Source organism: Crinia signifera, chromosome 5, assembly GCF_055691185.1.
Source record: "Crinia signifera chromosome 5, ASM5569118v1, whole genome shotgun sequence".
NCBI lineage: Eukaryota > Metazoa > Chordata > Amphibia > Anura > Myobatrachidae > Crinia > Crinia signifera.
Genome location: NC_139221.1, coordinates 5145809 through 5163868, shown reverse-complemented (window position 1 = coordinate 5163868; position 18060 = coordinate 5145809). Strand labels below are relative to the sequence as shown.

Below are 18060 nucleotides of genomic sequence, written 5' to 3'. Positions count from 1 at the left end.
ACCCAAAAAAAAAATGCAGAAATATGAGCAATGTTACAGCGATATATCACACACACACTGAACGATGTTACAGCGATATAGCGCACACACTGAGCGATGTTACAGCGATTTATTACACACACACTGAACAATGTTACAGCGATATATCACACACACTGAACGATGTTACAGCGATATAGCGCACACACTGAGCGATGTTACAGCGATATAGCGCAAGCACACTGAGCGATGTTACAGCGATATAGCGCAAGCACACTGATCGATGTTACAGCGATTTATTACACACACACTGAACGATGTTACAGCGATATAGCGTACACACTGAGCGATGTTACAGCGATATAGCGCAAGCACACTGATCGATGTTACAGCGATATAATGCACACACTGAGCGATGTTACAGCGATATATCACACACACTGAGTGATGTTACAGCGATATAGCGCAAGCACACTGAGCGATGTTACAGCGATATAGCGCAAGCACACTGAGCGATGTTCCAGCGATATAATGCACACACTGTGCGATGTTACAGCGATATAGCGCACACACTGAACGATGTTACAGCGATATAATGCACACACTGAGCGAGGTCACAGCGATATAGCGCACACACTGAACGATGTTACAGCGATATATCACACACACTGAGTGATGTTACAGCGATATAGCGCAAGCACACTGAGCGATGTTACAGCGATATAGCGCAAGCACACTGAGCGATGTTACAGCGATATAGCGCAAGCACACTGAACGATGTTACAGCGATATATCACACACACTGAGCGATGTTACAGCGATATAGCGCACACACTGAACGATGTTACAGCGATATAGCGCACACACTGAACGATGTTACAGCGATATAATGCACACACTGAGCGAGGTCACAGCGATATAGCGCACACACTGAACGATGTTACAGCGATATAGCGCACACACTGAACGATGTTACAGCGATATAGCGCACACACTGTGCGATGTTACAGCGATATAGCGCACACACTGAGCGATGTTACAGCGATATAGCGCAAGCACACTGAGCGATGTTACAGCGATATAGCGCAAGCACACTGAGCGATGTTACAGCGATATAATGCACACACTGAGCGATGTCACAGCGATATAATGCACACACTGAGCGAGGTCACAGCGATATAGCGCACACACTGAGTGATGTTCCAGCGATATAGCGCACACTGAGCGAGGTCACAGCGATATAGCGCACACACTGAGCGATGTTACAGCGATATAGCGCAAGCACACTGAGCGATGTTACAGTGATATAATGCACACACTGAGCGATGTTACAGCGATATAGCACACACACTGAGCGATGTTACAGCGATATAGCACACACACTGAGCGATGTTACAGCGATATAGAGCTCACACTGAGCGATGTTACAGCTATATAGCACACACACTGTGCGATGTTACAGCGATATAGCGCAAGCACACTGAGCGATGTTACAGCGATATAATGCACACACTGAGCGATGTTACAGCGATATAGCGCACACACTGAGCGAGGTCACAGCGATATAGCGCACACACTGTGCGATGTTACAGCGATATAGAGCACACACTGAGCGATGTTACAGCGATATATAGCACACACACTGAATGATGTTACAGCGATATAGAGCACACACTGAGCGATGTTACAGCGATATAGAGCACACACTGAACGATGTTACAGCAATATAGCGCACACACACTGAGCGATGTTACAGCGATATAGCGCACACTGAGCGATGTTACAGCGATATAGCGCACACACTGTGCGATGTTACAGCGATATAGCGCACACACTGTGCGATGTTACAGCGATATAGCGCAAGCACACTGAGCGATGTTCCAGCGATATAATGCACACACTGAGCGAGGTCACAGCGATATAGCGCACACACTGAACGATGTTACAGCGATATAGCGCACACACTGAACGATGTTACAGCGATATAGCGCACACTGAGCGATGTCACAGCGATATAGCGCACACACTGTGTGATGTTACAGCGATATAATGCACACACTGAGCGAGGTCACAGCGATATAGCGCACACACTGAGCGATGTTCCAGCGATATAGCGCACACTGAGCGAGGTCACAGCGATATAGCGCACACACTGTGCGATGTTACAGCGATATAGCGCACACACTGTGCGATGTTACAGCGATATAGCGCAAGCACACTGAGCGATGTTACAGCGATATAGCGCAAGCACACTGAGCGATGTTACAGCGATATAATGCACACACTGAGCGATGTTACAGCGATATAGCGCACACACTGAGCGAGGTCACAGCGATATAGCGCACACACTGTGCGATGTTACAGCGATATAGAGCACACACTGAGCGATGTTACAGCGATATATAGCACACACACTGAGTGATGTTACAGCGCTATAGCGCACAGAGCGATGTTACAGCGATATAGAGCACACACTGAACGATGTTACAGCAATATAGCGCACACACACTGAGCGATGTTACAGCGATATAGCGCACACTGAGCGATGTTACAGCGATATAGCGCACACTGAGCGATGTTACAGCGATATAGCACACACACTGAGCGATGTTACAGCGATATAGCGCACACTGAGCGATGTCACAGCGATATAGCGCACATACTGAGAGATGTCACAGCGATATATCACACACACTGAGCGATGTTACAGCGATATATCACACACAATGAGCGATGTTACAGCGATATAGCGCACACACTGAGCGATGTTACAGCGATATCGCTCAGTGGCCACATTGAGGAGTATTGCTGTTGCTGACGATACTGTAGTCAGAATTAAGCTGCATGTGCAGCCAATTGGAAGATCAGCAGTGTGTAGATAGGTCGACGCCAAAATGTGGTTCTCCAGGTGCAGCTCTACGTGTATTACTAAGCAGCTCCTCAGACTCCGCACCCAAGTGCCAGCGTCATTGTGTGGTAGCTGCTTTTCAGACTCAACAACAAGTCCAGGGTAAGGATATCCCACACCTCCCAACATGACCCATTCCAGGAGGACACAATGCTCCTCACCTCCCAGCATGACCCATTCCAGGAGGACACAATGCTCCACACCTCCCAGCATGACCTATTCCAGGAGGACACATTGCTCCACAGCTCCCAGCATGACCCATTCCAGGAGGACACATTGCTCCACACCTCCCAGCATGACCCATTCCAGGAGGACACAATGCTCCACACCTCCCAGCATGACCCATTCCAGGAGGACACAATGCTCCACACCTCCCAGCATTGCCCTCTCCAGGAGGTCACAATGTGCCACACCTCCCAACATGACCCATTCCAGGAGGACACAATGCTCCACACCTCCCAACATGCCCTCTCCAGGAGGACACAATGCTCCACACCTGCCAACATGCCCCTCTCCAGGAGGACACAATGCTCCACACCTCCCAGCATGCCCCTCTCCAGGAGGACACAATGCTCCACACCTCCCAGCATGTCCCTCTCCAGAAGGACACAATGTTCCACATCTCCCAGCATGCCCTCTCCAGGAGGACACAATGCTCCACACCTCCCAACATGCCCCTCTCCAGGAGGACACAATGCTCCACACCTGCCAACATGCCCCTCTCCAGGAGGACACAATGCTCCACACCTCCCAGCATGCCCCTCTCCATTAGGACACAATGCTCCACACCTCCCAGCATGCCCCTCTCCAGGAGGACACAATGCTCCACACCTCCCAGCATGCCCTCTCCAGGAGGACACAATGCTCCACACCTCCCAACATGCCCCTCTCCAGGAGGACACAATGCTCCACACCTCCCAACATGCCCCTCTCCAGGAGGACACAATGCTTCACACCTGCCAACATGCCCCTCTCCAGGAGGACACAATGCTCCACACCTCCCAGCATGCCCCTCTCCATTAGGACACAATGCTCCACACCTCCCAGCATGCCCCTCTCCAGGAGGACACAATGCTCCACACCTCCCAGCATGCCCTCTCCAGGAGGACACAATGCTCCACACCTCCCAACATGCCCCTCTCCAGGAGGACACAATGCTCCACACCTCCCAACATGCCCCTCTCCAGGAGGACACAATGCTCCACACCTCCCAGCATGCCCCTCTCCAGGAGGACACAATGCTCCACACCTGCCAACATGCCCCTCTCCAGGAGGACACAATGCTCCACACCTCCCAACATGCCCCTCTCCAGGAGGACACAATGCTCCACACCTGCCAACATGCCCCTCTCCAGGAGGACACAATGCTCCACACCTGCCAACATGACCCTCTCGAGGAGGACACAATGCTCCACACCTGCCAACATGACCCTCTCGAGGAGGACACAATGCTCCACACCTGCCAACATGACCCTCTCGAGGAGGACACAATGCTCCACACCTGCCAACATGATCCTCTCGAGGAGGACACAATGCTCCACACCTGCCAACATGCCCCTTTCCAGGAGGACACAATGCTCCACACCTGCCAACATGCCCCTTTCCAGGAGGACACAATGCTCCACACCTGCCAACATGCCCCTCTCCAGGAGGACACAATGCTCCACACCTCCCAGCATGCCCCTCTCCAGGAGGACACAATGCTCCACACCTGCCAACATGCCCCTCTCCAGGAGGACACAATGCTCCACACCTGCCAACATGCCCCTCTCCAGGAGGACACAATGCTCCACACCTGCCAACATGACCCGTTCCAGGAGGACACAATGCTCCACACCTGCCAACATGCCCCTTTCCAGGAGGACACAATACTTGTGTCTCTCCTGGGCCATGTGGGGCGATACATGTATGGGATATCCAGGCTGGCGTACAGGTGCTCTTATCAGACTCACTGAGGTATTAGAAAGTCATCTGTGCTAATAGTGTTCATTCTAGCACCCGCCAACTTTGAAAATCCATGCAGTTGCTCTTCCCTGCCTGGGGTGTCGCTGTCTGCTGTGGTGTTTCTAGCACTGGTCTGGTTTGCATATCAGTGTTGATATACAGACCACACTGTGCTAGAAGCACCACAGCAGACAGCGACACCCCAGGCAGGGAAGAGGAACTGCATTGGTTTTCAAAGTTGGCGGGTGCTAGAACGAACACTAGCTAAGACATGGAAATCCTTAAACCCTGCACTGTTACTGGGAAACACAGTAGGTGTTAGCAGGAGGTAAGGTCACACAAAGGATTCATTTTGGTTCTTGTACCCCGGACGTATCTGCTGCAGAGTATATACCAGTATACAGCGGATACAGGAGAAGGCGGCAGAGTATATACACCAGCATACAGCGGATACAGGAGAAGGCGGCAGAGTATATACACCAGTATACAGCGGATACAGGAGAAGGCAGCAGAGTATATACCAGTATACAGCGGATACAGGAGAAGGCGGCAGAGTATATACCAGTATACAGCGGATACAGGAGAAGGCGGCAGAGTATATACACCAGTATAAAGCGGATACAGGAGAAGGCGGCAGAGTATATACCAGTATACAGCGGATACAGGAGAAGGCGGCAGAGTATATACCAGTATACAGCGGATACAGGAGAAGGCGGCAGAGTATACACCAGTATACAGCGGATACAGGAGAAGGCGGCAGAGTATATACACCAGCATACAGCGGATACAGGAGAAGGCGGCAGAGTATATACCAGTATACAGCGGATACAGGAGAAGGCTGCAGAGTATATACCAGTATACAGCGGATACAGGAGAAGGCTGCAGAGTATATACCAGTATACAGCGGATACAGGAGAAGGCGGCAGAGTATATACCAGTATACAGCGGATACAGGAGAAGGCGGCAGAGTATATACCAGTATACAGCGGATACAGGAGAAGGCTGCAGAGTATATACCAGTATACAGCGGATACAGGAGAAGGCTGCAGAGTATATACAGCGGATACAGGAGAAGGCGGCATAGTATATACCAGTATACAGCGGATACAGGAGAAGGCGGCAGAGTATATACACCAGTATACAGCGGATACAGGAGAAGGCAGCAGAGTATATACCAGTATACAGCGGATACAGGAGAAGGCGGCAGAGTATATACACCAGTATAAAGCGGATACAGGAGAAGGCGGCAGAGTATATACCAGTATACAGCGGATACAGGAGAAGGCGGCAGAGTATACACCAGTATACAGCGGATACAGGAGAAGGCGGCAGAGTATACACCAGTATACAGCGGATACAGGAGAAGGCGGCAGAGTATATACACCAGCATACAGCGGATACAGGAGAAGGCGGCAGAGTATATACCAGTATACAGCGGATACAGGAGAAGGCTGCAGAGTATATACCAGTATACAGCGGATACAGGAGAAGGCTGCAGAGTATATACCAGTATACAGCGGATACAGGAGAAGGCTGCAGAGTATATACCAGTATACAGCGGATACAGGAGAAGGCGGCAGAGTATATACCAGTATACAGCGGATACAGGAGAAGGCTGCAGAGTATATACCAGTATACAGCGGATACAGGAGAAGGCTGCAGAGTATATACAGCGGATACAGGAGAAGGCGGCATAGTATATACCAGTATACAGCGGATACAGGAGAAGGCTGCAGAGTATATACCAGTATACAGCGGATACAGGAGAAGGCTGCAGAGTATATACCAGTATACAGCGGATACAGGAGAAGGCGGCAGAGTATATACACCAGTATAAAGCGGATACAGGAGAAGGCGGCATAGTATATACCAGTATACAGCGGATACAGGAGAAGGCTGCAGAGTATATACAGCGGATACAGGAGAAGGCGGCATAGTATATACCAGTATACAGCGGATAAAGGAGAAGGCGGCAGAGTATATACCAGTATACAGGAGAAGGCGGCAGAGTATATACCAGTATACAGCGGATACAGGAGAAGGCGGCAGAGTATACACACCAGTATACAGCGGATACAGGAGAAGGCGGCAGAGTATACACACCAGTATACAGCGGATACAGGAGAAGGCTGCAGAGTATATACACACCAGTATACAGCGGATACAGGAGAAGGCTGCAGAGTATATACACACCAGTATACAGCGGATACAGGAGAAGGCTGCAGAGTATATACACACCAGTATACAGCGGATACAGGAGAAGGCTGCAGAGTATATACACACCAGTATACAGCGGATACAGGAGAAGGCTGCAGAGTATATACACACCAGTATACAGCGGATACAGGAGAAGGCTGCAGAGTATATACACACCAGTATACAGCGGATACAGGAGAAGGCTGCAGAGTATATACACACCAGTATACAGCGGATACAGGAGAAGGCTGCAGAGTATATACACACCAGTATACAGCGGATACAGGAGAAGGCTGCAGAGTATATACACACCAGTATACAGCGGATACAGGAGAAGGCGGCAGAGTATACACACCAGTATACAGCGGATACAGGAGAAGGCTGCAGAGTATATACACACCAGTATACAGCGGATACAGGAGAAGGCTGCAGAGTATATACACACCAGTATACAGCGGATACAGGAGAAGGCTGCAGAGTATATACACACCAGTATACAGCGGATACAGGAGAAGGCTGCAGAGTATATACACACCAGTATACAGCGGATACAGGAGAAGGCTGCAGAGTATATACACACCAGTATACAGCGGATACAGGAGAAGGCTGCAGAGTATATACACACCAGTATACAGCGGATACAGGAGAAGGCTGCAGAGTATATACACACCAGTATACAGCGGATACAGGAGAAGGCTGCAGAGTATATACACACCAGTATACAGCGGACACAGGAGAAGGCTGCAGAGTATATACACACCAGTATACAGCGGATACAGGAGAAGGCGGCAGAGTATATACACACCAGTATACAGCAGATACAGGAGAAGGCTGCAGAGTATATACACACCAGTATACAGCGGATACAGTAGAAGGCGGCAGAGTATATACACACCAGTATACAGCGGATACAGGAGAAGGCGGCAGAGTATATACCAGTATACAGCGGATACAGGAGAAGGCGGCAGAGTATACACACCAGTATACAGCGGATACAGGAGAAGGCTGCAGAGTATATACCAGTATACAGCGGATATAGGAGAAGGCTGCATACTGTAGATGTATTATCGTCTCTCCAGGATAATGTTGTGTACAGCTCCCTAAGGTGCCACCGGTCAGTGACCACAGCTGGGGCTGATATCAGTGCCACCTATAGGTTGTGAGCAGGGCCCTCATACCTTTCATGGTCTGTAAATACCCAGTTTTTTGTATCACTGTCTCCTATTGTAAAGCGCAACAGAATCTGCTGCTCTATATGACACTGCTAATAAATATAGAAAATAAACCTGTATATATAGTTACCAATACAACACGTATACATACCTCCCAGCAGAGGCAGAACTCTGGGAGGCAATGGAGTCATCTGCCGCCGGGCTCCTGCTCTCAAGGGGGCACTTCTCCTCCCCTGCCAGTTTAAATCCATTAATTGAAAGCCATCAAATATGCTTCTGTGGCTGTGTTCTCCCTCTCTTTCTATATATACATACAGTATATAATATATATTTCATAATATAGACTATATATATTTTGAATAACTTTGTGTGTGTGTGTAACAATATTCATCTTGCCTCAGGGCAACTGGGACGAACTTACACCACTGCCTCCCAGCATGACCCTCTCCAGGAGGGACACAACACTCCTGAAGGTTTCCCTTAATTTAGGATTACTATCACCTGCGGTGACACCTTTCTTATCCATTAACCTGTTTAAAACAGGTGCTGGCAATCATACATTACCAGGAAAGCCCAGGAACAGAGCATTGTGTCCTCCTGGAGAGGGCCATGCTGGGAGGTATGGATAATGTATGATTGCCAGCACCTGTGGGGAGCTAGGTAACTGATAAGAAAGGTGTCACCACAGGTGCTGGCAATCATATATTACCAGGGAAGCCCAGGAGCAGAGCATTGTGTCCTCCTGGAGAGGGGCATGCTGGGAGGTATGGATAATGTATGATTGCCAGCACCTGTGGGGAGCTAGGTAACTGATAAGAAAGGTGTCACCACAGGTACTGACAATCATACATTACAGGGAAGCCCAGGAACAGAGCATTGTGTCCTCCTGGAGAGGGGCATGCTGGGAGGTATGGATAATGTAGGATTGCCAGCACATGTGGGGAGCTAGGTAACTGATAAGAAAGGTGTCACCACAGGTGCTGGCAATCATACATTACCAGGGAAGTCCAGGAGCAGAGCATTGTGTCCTCCTGGAGAGGGGCATGCTGGGAGGTTTGGATAATGTATGATTGTCAGCACCTGTGGGGAGCTAGGTAACTGATAAGAAAGGTGTCACCACAGGTGCTGGTAATCATACATTATCAGGGAAGCCCAGGAACAGAGCATTGTGTCCTCCTGGAGAGGGGCATGCTGGGAGGTATGGATAATGTAGGATTGCCAGCACCTGTGGGGAGCTAGGTAACTGATAAGAAAGGTGTCACCACAGGTGCTGGCAATCATACATTACCAGGGAAGCCCAGGAGCAGAGCATTGTGTCCTCCTGGAGAGGGGCATGCTGGGAGGTATGGATAATGTAGGATTGCCAGCACCTGTGGGGAGCTAGGTAACTGATAAGAAAGGTGTCACCACAGGTGCTGGCAATCATACATTACCAGGGAAGCCCAGGAGCAGAGCATTGTGTCCTCCTGGAGAGGGGCATGCTGGGAGGTATGGATAATGTAGGATTGCCAGCACCTGTGGGGAGCTAGGTAACTGATAAGAAAGGTGTCACCACAGGTGCTGGCAATCATACATTACCAGGGAAGTCCAGGAACAGAGCATTGTGTCCTCCGGGAGAGGGGCATGCTGGGAGGTATGGATAATGTATGATTGCCATCACCTGTGAGGAGCTGGGTAACTGATAAGAAAGGTGTCACCACAGGTGCTGGCAATCATACATTACCAGGGAAGTCCAGGAACAGAGCATTGTGTCCTCCGGGAGAGGGGCATGCTGGGAGGTATGGATAATGTATGATTGCCATCACCTGTGAGGAGCTAGGTAACTGATAAGAAAGGTGTCACCACAGGTGCTGGCAATCATACATTACCAGGGAATTCCAGGAACAGTGCATTGTGTCCTCCGGGAGAGGGGCATGCTGGGAGGTATGGATAATGTATGATTGCCATCACCTGTGAGGAGCTAGGTAACTGATAAGAACGGTGTCACCACAGGTGCTGGCAATCCTACATTACCAGGGAAGCCCAGGAACAGAGCATTGTGTCCTCCTGGAGAGGGGCATGCTGGGAGGTATGGATAATGTATGATTACCATCACCTGTGGGGAGCTAGGTAACTGATAAGAAAGGTGTCACCACAGGTGCTGGCAATCATACATTACCAGGGAAGCCCAGGAACAGAGCATTGTGTCCTCCTGGAGAGGGGCATGCTGGGAGGTATGGATAATGTATGATTGCCAGCACCTGTGGGGAGCTAGGTAACTGATAAGAAAGGTGTCACCACAGGTGCTGGCAATCATACATTACCAGGGAAGCCCAGGAGCAGAGCATTGTGTCCTCCTGGAGAGGGGCATGCTGGGAGGTATGGATAATGTAGGATTGCCAGCACCTGTGGGGAGCTAGGTAACTGATAAGAAAGGTGTCACCACAGGTGCTGGCAATCATACATTACCAGGGTAGCCCAGGAGCAGAGCATTGTGTCCTCCTGGAGAGGGGCATGCTGGGAGGTATGGATAATGTAGGATTGCCAGCACCTGTGGGGAGCTAGGTAACTGATAAGAAAGGTGTCACCACAGGTGCTGACAATCATATATTACCAGGGAAGCCCAGGAGCAGAGCATTGTGTCCTCCTGGAGAGGGGCATGCTGGGACGTATGGATAATGTATGATTGCCATCACCTGTGGGGAGCTGGGTAACTGATAAGAAATGTGTCACCACAGGTGCTGGCAATCATACATTACCAGGGAAGCCCAGGAGCAGAGCATTGTGTCCTCCTGGAGAGGGGCATGCTGGGAGGTACGCAGGGTATACTAACACAGACACCACATAGGTAGGGAGAACAGGTGCACTCACCTGAGGATAACCTTCTCTGCCAGAGCTGCCGCCTCCTCCTCCTCGCCCACATCCCCCTCCTTGCGGCAGAAACTTAAGGAGAACGGGGAGCCGAGGTCCTTGAGCCGGCTGGCGGAGTTCCCCATTTATCTTGGGTCTCTCACTCCAGAACTCTGCAGTCTCAGACAGGAAGTCACTCTTCCTTTTCCCCCAAATAACAATGCTAAGGAGTAGCCCTTCCCAAATGTGGGAGACCCCTGTCACTCTGCGCCCTTCCCCAGGGGTAGGTCATCCTGTGGCCCTGCTCTATAAGGGGGAGGGGGGGCACCTGTGTCATATCACACTTGTGCCATTCGCTGCTTTAGTCACCACACAGAGATTACAACACGTTACCGGTCTGTGCTGCGCGCACACTTAACCCATGATATGCCAGTGTCCGAGCAGAGATCACGCGGACGGATGTTGGCAGCAGTAGGTGAGGAGGAAGCGACTGCGTGAGGAAACCCCCTTCCTGCAGTCATAACACCTTCTGCCATATTGTGTCAGAGAAACGCCACAGGTGCGCGCGGCGACGGAGCAGGTGACAGGTGGGCGCGGCAACGGAGCAGGTGACAGGTGGGCGCGGCGACGGAGCAGGTGACAGGTGGGCGCGGCGACGGAGCAGGTGGCAGGTGCGTGTGGCGATGGAGCAGGTGACAGGTGGGCGTGGCGACGGAGGAGGCGGCAGGTGCGCGCGTCGACGGAGCAGGTGACAGGTGCGCGCGGCGACGGAGCAGGTGGCAGGGGCATGCGGCGATATGAAACACCTTCTTATAGTTACCAAATGTCAGATATAATAGTCTAACACTGATTGGCCACTGGATGGTGCCTGACACACACTCACACACCTCAGCATGACAGACACACACTCACACACTCAGCATGACAGAGCCCCATCTCACAGCAGCTCTGTCATGTCACAGAATGGTAAGCTTAGAATGTAACCTCTCACGAGCAGGGCCCTCTTCCCTCATGTGCTCTTGCTTCTCTTACATAATGGCACCAAACCCTGCAGTTTCCTGCCCCCCTGATGCTGATGTCAGTGTCCTCTGCAGCTGTGGTTACACACCTCCCAACATGATACTCTCCAGGAGGGACACAATGCTCTGTTCCTGGACTTCCCTCCTTAAAGTATTGATTACCCGTCACCTGTGGTGACTCCTTTCTTATCAATGAACCTGCAAAAAACAGGTGATGGCAATAATACATTAATGGGGTCTGCACAGGGTGCGATGTAGGGGCATTGTCTAAAGGTGTGTACACACAGTGCAATATGGTCGCTGAGCATTTTTGGCCTAATATCTCTCAGCAATATATTGCTCAGTGTATCGTTTTCATCAGCAACCAGAGATTTTGGCTGAAAATTGCAGCAATTCTGTCTCATTCTGGGCCAGATGCACTAAGCTTCAAAAGTGATAAAATGGAGAGTGAAACAGTCAACCAATCAGCTGCGGCCTGACATTTTTCAAACACAGTCTGTGACATGGCAGGTAGGAGCTGATTGGCTGGCTGTTTATCACTCTGCATTTTATCACTTTTGAAGCTTAGAGAATCTGGCCCACTGTCTCTACCTCGTTATGACTAGAAATTGCTGGTGCACAGGCGCCGCACAGGTGTAGTCTGGCATCGCACAGGTGTAGTCAGGCATCGCACAGGTGTAGCCTGGCATCGCACAGGTGTAGCCAGGCGCCGCCAGGCGTAGGGTGACCAACTCATCCCTTTAATCCGGGACACATTAATTACACAGGTTCTGTGGCAGTTTAAAACCAGGTGAAAGCCAGCCACAGAACCTGTGTAATTAATATGTGTCCCGGATTAAAGGGATGAGTTGGTCACCCTAGTTAGGCGCCGCACAGGTGTAGTCCGGTGCCGCACAGGTGTAGTTCGGCACCGCACATGAGTTTTTAGGAGCTGCACATGTGTAGTCAGGTGCAGCACAGATGTAGTTAGGTGCCGCACAGGAGTATTTAGGAGCTGTCAGGTGCAGCACAGATGTAGTCAGGCGCCACACAGGAGTATTTAGGAGCTGCACAGGTGTAGTCAGGTGCAGCACAGGTGTAGTCAGGTGCTGCACAGGTGTAGTCAGGTGCTGCACAGGTGTAATCAGGTGTAGTCAGGTGCTGCACAGGTGTAATCAGGCGCTGCACAGGTGTAATCAGGCGCTGCACAGGTGTAGTCAGGTGCTGCAATGGTGTAGTCAGGTGCTGCACAGCTGTAATCAGGCGCTGCACAGGTGTAGTCAGGCGCTGCACAGGTGTAGTCAGGCACCGCACATGAGTATTTAGGAGCTGCACAGGTGTAGTCAGGTGCAGCACAGATGTAGTCAGGCGCCGCACAAGAGTATTTAGGAGCTGCAAAGGTGTAGTCAGGCGCTGCACAGGAGAGTACTTGTTTCCTAGCAGGGCGCCAGCGAATTGCCGGAGGAGGGGGCGCAAGGAGGCTAGAATCGTGGGAGGGGGGAGGGGCGTGAATCGCGGGGGGGGGATGCCGCGAACCGCGGGAGGGGGGTGTGACTCGCATAAGGGGGGGTCGCGGGGGGCCGTGAATCGCGGGAGGGAGCGGGGGTCCGCAAATCGTGGGAGGGGGGCACCGTGAATCGCGGGAGGGGTGCAAATCATGGGGGGGGGGCACGAATCACGGGAGGGGGGTGTCTGGGGGGGGGGAGGGGGCGGGTGCTGGCAGAGACTGGGGTTGCGGGCAGACCTGCCGCTCACATGGATGGTGGGCGTGTACTGTAGCATACCCTCCAACATTCTCAACTAAAAAACCGGTACAGGGGTGTGGCCACGGGTAAATGGGGCGTGACCTCGACCATTTTACTTTTAACCACATTGCCAATTTCATCAAGCGTTCAATTTTAATATAAATATTGGGCTGGCTGTTCCTACCTTATGACGTCTTGCCGCCCTGGAGGTGGTGGCTTGTGCTGTAGCGGCCGGGACTTGTAGTCTCTGCACAGCCGAGACATCCCCAGTCTCTCCCTGAGCAGGGGGAGCTGAGCCTGACACAGCCCTCCGCCGTGCACCCTGGGAGATGTAGTCCCAGCTGGCTGCTCCTCCATGCTCCCTGGGGAGCAGTCGGCAGTATAATCAACTACATCTCCCAGAGTCCCCCAGTCAGCCAGAGCTGATATTAAAAAAACGGTACAATCGGTACAGTTTATTTTAGCCGGTACAGACCGTTAAAAAACGGTACTGTACCGGCTAAAACGGTACAGTTGGAGGGTATGCTGTAGCCCTGGCTGGGCGGGGGGGAGGTGATGTCAAGGGGGTGGTGGTGTGTATAACACTGGTCTTTTCCCTAGGGGGGGCGAGTTTGTGTATCCCGCTGGGCGGGAACGTTATATACACAAGGGATGAGTGACAGTTCTGGCTAAATATGTAAGAGATGTATGGATGTGTAGGTGCGTGTTTCTGTATATGTGACATGGTCAGTGATATATATGGTATGTGCGGTGTATAGGGGCGTGTCTCTGTATACAGTATATGATGTGGTCAGTGATATATACAGTATGTGCAGTGTATAGGTGCGTGTCTCTGTATACAGTATATGATGTCGTCAGTGATATATATATGGTATGTGCGGTGTATAGGTGCATGTCTCTGTATATGTGATGTGGTCAGTGATATATACGGTATGTGTGGTGTATAGGTGCGTGTCTCTGTATATATGACGTGGTCAGTGATATATATGGTATGTGTGGTGTATAGGTGCGTGTCTCTGTATATGTGACGTGGTCAGTGATATATACAGTATGTGCGGGTGTATAGGTGCGTGTCTCTGTATATGTGACGTGGTCAGTGATATATATGGTATGTGCGGTGTATAGGTGCGTGTCTCTGTATATGTGACGTGGTCAGTGATATATACGGTATGTGCGGGTGTATAGATGCGTGTCTCTGTATATGTGACATGGTCAGTGATATATATGGTATGTGTGGTGTATAGGTGCGTGTCTCTGTATATGTGACGTGGTCAGTGATATATACGGTATGTGCGGTGTATAGGTGCGTGTCTCTGTATACAGTATATGATGTGGTCAGTGATATATATACGGTATGTGTGGTGTGTAGCTGCGTGTCTCTGTATATGTGACATGGTCAGTGATATATATGGTATGTTCAGGTGTATAGGTGCGTGTCTCTGTATACAGTATATGATGTGGTCAGTGATATATATATGGTATGTGCGGTGTATAGGTGCGTGTCTCTGTATATGTGACATGGTCAGTGATATATATGGTATGTTCAGGTGTATAGGTGCGTGTCTCTGTATACAGTATATGATGTGGTCAGTGATATATATATGGTATGTGCGGTGTATAGGTGCGTGTCTCTGTATATGTGACATGGTCAGTGATATATATGGTATGTTCAGGTGTATAGGTGCGTGTCTCTGTATACAGTATATGATGTGGTCAGTGATATATATATGGTATGTGCGGTGTATAGGTGCGTGTCTCTGTATATGTGACGTGGTCAGTGATATATATACGGTATGTGTGGAGTATAGGTGAGAGTCACTGTATAGGTGACGTGGTCAGTGATATATACGGTATGTGCGGGTGTATAGGGGCGTGTCTCTGTATATGTGACGTGGTCAGTAAAATATATACGGTATGTGCAGGTGTATAGGTGCGTGTCTCTGTATATGTGACGTGGTCAGTGATATATATGGTATGTGCTGGTGTATAGGGGCGTGTCTCTGTATATGTGATGTGGTCAGTGATATATACAGCAGGTGTATAGGTGTGTGTCTCTGTATATGTGACGTGGTCAGTGATATATATGGTATGTGCGGTGTATAGGTGCGTGTCTCTGTATATGTGACGTGGTCAGTGATATATACGGTATGTGTGGGTGTATAGGTGCGTGTCTCTGTATATGTGACATGGTCAGTGATATATACGGTATGTACGGTATGTGCAGGTGTATAGGTGCGTTTCTCTGTATATATGACATGGTCAGTGATATATACGGTATGTGCAGTGTATAGGTGCGTGTCTCTGTATATGTGATGTGGTCAGTGATATATACGGTATGTGTAGGTGCGTGTCTCTGTATATGTGACGTGGTTAGTGATATATACGGTATGTGCGGGTGTATAGGTGCGTGTCTCTGTATATGTGACGTGGTCAGTGATATATATATACGGTATGTGTGGTGTATAGGTGCGTGTCTCTGTATATGTGATGTGGTCAGTGATATATACGGTATGTGCAGTGTATGGGTGCGTGTCTCTGTATATGTGACGTGGTCAGTGATATACGTGGTATGTGCGGTGTATAGGTGCGTGTCTCTGTATATGTGACGTGGTCAGTGATATATATATACGGTATGTGCAGGTGTATAGGTGCGTGTCTCTGTATATGTGACGTGGTCAGTGATATACATGGTATGTGCGGTGTATAGGTGTGTGTCTCTGTATATGTGACGTGGTCAGTGATATATATGGTATGTGCTGATGTGTAGGTAAGTGTCTCTGTATATGTGACGTGGTCAGTGATATATACAGTATGTGCAGGTGTATAGGTGCGTGTCTCTGTATATGTGACGTGGTCAGTGATATATACGGTATGTGTGGGTGTATAGGTGCGTGTCTCTGTATATGTGACATGGTCAGTGATATATACGGTATGTGCAGGTGTATAGGTGCGTTTCTCTGTATATATGACGTGGTCAGTGATATATACAGTATGTGCAGTGTATAGGTGCGTGTCTCTGTATATGTGATGTGGTCAGTGATATATACGGTATGTGTAGGTGCGTGTCTCTGTATATGTGACGTGGTTAGTGATATATACGGTATGTGCAGGTGTATAGGTGCGTGTCTCTGTATATGTGACGTGGTCAGTGATATATACGGTATGTGCGGGTGTATAGGTGTGTGTCTCTGTATATGTGACGTGGTCAGTGATATATATGGTATGTGCGGTGTATTGGTGTGTGTCTCTGTATAGGTGACGTGGTCAGTGATATATATACGGTATTTGAGGATGTGTAGGTGCGTGTCTCTGTATATGTGACGTGGTCAGTGATATATACAGTATGTGCAGGTGTATAGGTGCGTGTCACTGTATATGTGACGTGGTCAGTGATATATATGGTATGTGTAGGTGCGTGTCTCTGTATATGTGACGTGGTCAGTGATGTATACGGTATGTGCAGGTTTGTAGGTGCGTGTCTCTGTATATGTGACATGGTCAGTGATATATATGGTATGTGCAGGTGTATAGGTGCGTGTCTCTGTATATGTGACGTGGTCAGTGATATATACGGTATGTACAGGTGTATAGGTGCGTGTCTCTGTATATCTGACGTGGTCAGTGATATATATACGGTATGTGCGGGTGTATAGGTGCGTGTCTCTGTATATGTGACGTGGTCAGTGATATATACGGTATGTGCAGGTGTATAGGTGCGTGTCTCTGTATATGTGACATGGTCAGTGATATATGCGGTATGTGTGGGTGTATAGGTGCGTGTCTCTTGATATGTGACGTGGTCAGTGATATATAGGTGCAGGTGTATAGGTGCGTGTCTTTGTATATGTGATGTTATCGGGGATATATACCGCAAGTGTATAGGTGCGTGTCTCTGTATATGTGACGTGGTCAGTGATATATATGGTATGTGCAGGTGTATAGGTGCGTTTCTCTGTATATGTGACATGGTCAGTGATATATATATATATATGGTATGTGCGGATGTATAGGTGCGTGTCTCTGTATATGTGACGTGGTCAGTGATATATATGGTATGTGCAGTGTATAGGTGCGTGTCTCTGTATATGTGATGTGGTCAGTGATATATACGGTATGTGCGGTGTATAGGTGTGTGTCTCTGTATATGTGACGTGGTCAGTGATATATACGGTATGTGCAGGTGTATAGGTGCGTGTCTCTGTATATGTGACATGGTCAGTGATATATGCGGTATGTGTGGGTGTATAGGTGCGTGTCTCTTGATATGTGACGTGGTCAGTGATATATAG

The 18060-nt window shown here is 49.5% G+C and overlaps 1 protein-coding gene across 1 annotated transcript in view; it reads right to left on the bottom strand.

Moving 5' to 3' along the window:
* Positions 1-11234, bottom strand: part of NOS3 (nitric oxide synthase 3) — a 119464-nt gene extending 108230 nt beyond the window's left edge. The window contains exon 1 of the mRNA XM_083186549.1: positions 11050-11234. Coding sequence (XP_083042675.1) covers positions 11050-11174 — 125 coding nt within the window. The 5' untranslated portion in view covers positions 11175-11234. The remainder of the gene's footprint in view (positions 1-11049) is intronic.
* Positions 11235-18060: the final 6826 nt, after the last annotated feature.